This window comes from Gavialis gangeticus, unplaced genomic scaffold (assembly GCF_001723915.1).
Source record: "Gavialis gangeticus isolate Ggan-Ray unplaced genomic scaffold, GavGan_comp1, whole genome shotgun sequence".
NCBI classification, from domain to species: Eukaryota; Metazoa; Chordata; order Crocodylia; family Gavialidae; genus Gavialis; species Gavialis gangeticus.
In genome coordinates, this window is record NW_017729034.1 from 27101233 (window position 1) to 27105904 (window position 4672).

At 45.1% G+C, this 4672-nt stretch overlaps 1 protein-coding gene across 1 annotated transcript in view; it reads left to right on the plus strand.

The window, feature by feature from the left end:
- Positions 1-917: 917 nt before the first annotated feature.
- Positions 918-4672, plus strand: part of LOC109304218 (potassium channel subfamily K member 17-like) — a 23429-nt gene continuing 19674 nt past the window's right edge. Inside the window, exon 1 of the mRNA XM_019526699.1 lies at positions 918-1061. Within this exon, the coding sequence (XP_019382244.1) occupies positions 918-1061 (144 nt within the window). The remainder of the gene's footprint in view (positions 1062-4672) is intronic.

The following is a 4672-nucleotide window of genomic DNA, read 5'->3' on the forward strand; positions in this document are numbered from 1 at the left end:
CTTATAGCATTTGTCTGCTTTTGCCAACAATGTACATTTTCAGCTGGAGAGGTTATGAAACCGAAAGACATGGTGTACCAAGAGTAGGCATCATCCCAGGGTCCCCTCCACCAGTGTTTCTCAACTTGTGGGTCACGACCCAAAAGTGGGTCACAATAATATATGAAAGGGTCACGAACAAATTTAAAAAATGGATCAACAAACTTGAAAAATGGATTTTCCTTTAAAGGAGAAAAAACTGGGGAACTGTGGCTTTTCCCTTGGAGGCTGGCAGAGTTCCAGCCTGCAAGGGACTGCTTGGGGCACACACCCCCTCTGTCCTACATACCTGCTCCCTGCCCCCACACTGAGGGTGGGGGGAAGGCAGCGGGTTGGGAGTGAGGGGCACTGGGTCTGGACTAGCCATCGGTATTTACAAATGGGTGCTTGGTACAAAAAAGGTTGAGAACCACTGCTCAGACCAATGCCCTGCCATGTGAAACATTTTTTAAGTGGTACAGGGTACAAGCACTGTTTATGGCATTTATGGGAGCTGAGACTCAAGTTCCCACCATTCCCTCTCTTCCATCCTATAGTTTTTAACCTTTTTTCAAAACAGACATGAAACCTGATGCTGCTGTCTGCTCCTACTGCTATTTCACCATCCAAAATGCTGGTCCCATCTACAGCAACAGAGTTCTTGTGTCCGTTCTAGAGACGGGGAGCATTTGAGGACATTCAGCCACTACCACAGTAGTCAGGGTGCTGTGATGAACAGTAGGTGATCAAAGAAGAGGAGTGAAGGATGTATGATAATCACAAGTCACTGCTGGTATTCATTGACTGGTTCCACATGGCAAAGCTGCACATCTGGGCTTTTTAAAAAAAAGCACTGATGGGTAGGATGAACTTGTGATATAGACTTGGGATGAATGGCAATGGCTGCAGAACTTCCAGAAGTAGAAGGGCGTGCCAAGTTTTTCCCATTCCTCCAGCACAAACAGCAGAACAAGAGCTGCTTTGTCAGTGGAAAAGCGCGCGGCGATCATGCTTTGAGAAATTGCAACCCTAAATTGCAATCAGTCAGTGGACAGTTGGTTCAGTGTGGGAAAACTTACAGTAGGGACCGTGGTCAGTCAGCTGGGTATGACCATTAAGCATGTCCACCTGCATAGGACTGTGACTTTGAAAGATGTGCAGGAAATAATAGATGTCCCCCATCTGTTGCCCCACCACAGCTCAAGCAGAACATCTCAGTTTTGGCCCACTGCACATTGCCTATGCATACATAAAAAGGAAAGGGGGGCAGGGGTTGTGGTTAGGCAGCTACCAGTGGGCCACTGGGATTTATTTACTGACACTGAGTTGGGTGGTGAGAAAAGTGCAAGATGCTTGCATCTTTCCTAAAAGCTGTAAGCAGAGACAATTTCTGTAGATCATCACAGCACATGCACACTGATAGGAAGACCTTTATCCCCAAATTAGGACAAAAGGGACATACTTTGTAGGAGGAGTCTCAGCATAGAGAGAGAGCATACCTTTTCAAGAGAATCACTTTACTGGAAAACTAAACAAATGCTTCACTAGCATTTGGATTAGACAATGCAAAAACATACTCTTGCTCAGGAGGAGGCTGTAGGCCATATCTAGAATTTCTCAGCTCTTGTTGGTTGCTCAGTTCCACATTTCACAGTTCACCAGTTCCTCAGGTCCTGAACTTCTGGGTTCACAATCATGGATATACAATCATTAATGGCATCTTCTATCTACACTTTGTTTGGGTATATGTTAATGAAAGGGGTTGATCATGAAGACTCTACAGCCAAGTAAAGAATTTTATGATAAGGAATTTCATCCAGATGCCCAGAGGTGATTAGGTTATTAGGTCTTGTCTTCACCTTTATGGTTTTAAGAACTGTTTAGTCAATGGTCTTCAGAGTTTATCAGTTAGGTTTGGACCCTGGATAGGACTTATGATAAATGGTTTTAATTGTACTGCTTGTGTTACTATGGTCAAGCATTTAGTAGAATGTAATTGGAGTGTTGTCATTAGCAGTCCCTTGATTCAAGGATGATCTCTATCACAGCTCATTGTTTGGTCCTGAGGTGTCTTAAAGAGTCCAATCCTTGAGCCACAGACCAGTCTGCAGAAACTGCAGGTTTTTCCACAGGTGAGGGTATGCCATAGGCCAGGATTTCTCTCCTTTTCCTCTCCCTGCTCTCCTTTGCTTTGAGTCCAAGAGGTTTGAACTTGAAATGGGCTTCTGCTTGGTTGAGGTTGCAGTGGCACTGGAGTCAGTCAGCAGCCAGCTCCTCCCAGCTCTTGATACCAGCACCCAATTTCTTGAGGTATGCCTTCAATGAGTCCTTGTAGCATGTCCTCTGGCCACCACAAGATGTCAGACCATTACTAAGCTGTGAGTAGAACACTTGTTTTGGGAGTCAAGAGTCTGGCATCCTCACACAATGTCTGCTCCAGGAAAGTTGGTGCTTAAGGATCCCCAACTCAATTATGGTAACCTTGGCTTCAGCAAGGGTGCTGGCATTTGTGCCGTCATGTTTCCATTTGATGTGGAGGATTTTGGTGGCATTGCTGGTGATATTTCACCAGGCTCTTGAGATGACAGTGATAGGTCACCCATGTTTCACATCTGTAGAAGAGGGTGGGAATAATGACTGTGTTGTAGGCCTGGATCTTGGTGTCTTTCTGTAGATAACAGTGAATAAAGACACACCAAAGCAGTTTCCCAAAGGAGGTGCTTGGACACTGGGTCCTGTACTGGATCTCCTCATCAATGTTTATTCTGTGGGAGAAGTGGCTACTGAGATAGGGAAAGTGCTTGACTACCTGCAGGGTCTTTCCCTCCATGGTCATTTGGGGTGGGGGGTCACATTCATGGCCCCTGCAGGGCAGGCTGATAGAGCACTTTTGTCTTCTTGATGTTGAGAGAGCAGCCCAAAGTTCAGTAGGCATCTCCAAGAAGATCCAGTGTGGTCTGCAGTTTTTCCTCATTGTCTGCAAGAATGGCAGTCATTTTTGTGGAAAGGAGGGCAGTACCTCCATACAGAGACTTATCTCCTTTCTTGAAGATAGTTACCACATTGTCATTCCTCAGGTCCCTGGGATCTCTTCATTCCTCCAAATGTGTAGAATAAATTTGTGATCTCAGTACCAGTTTGCCAGGAACATTCTTCTCTGAGAAATGGAACATTTCTCCTCTGAGAAGGCCTTCTGCCTTGGGATCCTACAGAACAACCTGTTGTCCTGATTTAGTCCTTGTGAGATATGTGAGATAAATTGTGCTCTTTCCTGGTTCACTCAGGTTAGTTGCAGGTCATTACATGGTCAGGCCTGTCAGACTGCACTCTCCATGGCCACCTACTAGCACCAGTACAGCCTGGAAGGGCTATGTGTGGGTTTGTGCTGCTCCTCTTTGGTCCTGGGTTTTGACTTGGATCAATCAGGACCAGCTCAAATAACATGCCTGTGTACATGTGTCTGCCTATGTGTTTTCTTGTTAACTCCATCTTAAAAAGTGGAATCTGGCTTTGCAAGTCTGACAACAGACAGTGTCAACCCAGAATTTTTTATTAATTTTATTTATACACTTACAACAATGTACGATTCCTCTCTTTATATAGTGGAGAATATATACAGAGTGGAGGCACGTATGTCAAAACCTTCAATGCATTCCTTACCCAATTTGCCATGTAAACTGTGATTCTGGGAGACCCAAACTTACTATCATTCTTTTGGACATTCTCAGCCTTTCCTCTTGACACAGCTTCATTTTTCATGTAATGAATTTTCATAGCCCAAGAATGAGAATGACCCTCTAGCTGGATGATTAAAACACTCAGATGGGAAGCAGGCCAGCCAGTGCTTCAGCAAGGGTCAGTGCTTCAGTTACAGAAAGGAACAGAGCCTCCTCTTTCGAGTGCACTGTGGGTTAGTAGCTAGAAAACTCAACTTGTAGCAGGACAAATTTCAAAGACCCGACCCAGCTAAGATAAATTTGACTCTGGTTTGGATGGACAAATGAGGGTTGGGTTAAATCAGGCTGATTAGCAGTCCTGGCATCTGGAACACTGCCAGCTGGGAACCCAGCCTAACTTTTGTTGGTATAGAAAACACAAGGGCACAAGGCTAAGGGTACAAAATTACAAAGGAATTTATTAAGAACAACAGAATGTGAAAATAAAAGGGGAAAAAGGATGGGAAACAACAGGAAATGCACAGGCCAATAGCAGCAGTGTTTTACTAAATATCAACTAGTAGCGAACAGCAATCAACTTGAAGAACTGGTTGGAATAACAGGTAGCCAAGGTTAAAACAGTAGCAATCCAAATACCAAAACCAGCCAATCAGTCCAAGAAGGTCAAAAAATCTAAATGGTTTGGGCGGCAGGAAGGTCACCAGAAACTGGGCTACTCAGCAACACTGCTGTTCACCCTCCACAGGGAGCGATCTAGTGTTGCACACACGCGGGCACATGCAGCTCTCTCTCAAATGCCAGACAACACACAGCACCACAAACACACAACACTCAAACCACCCCTGCAGGGGTGGCAGTGGATATAGTTTTCCTAGACTTCAGGAAGGCTTTTGATACTGTCTCTCACCCCATTCTCATTAGGAAGCTGGGGGACTGTGGCGTAGACACCCATACAGTCCAATGGGTCGCCAACTGGT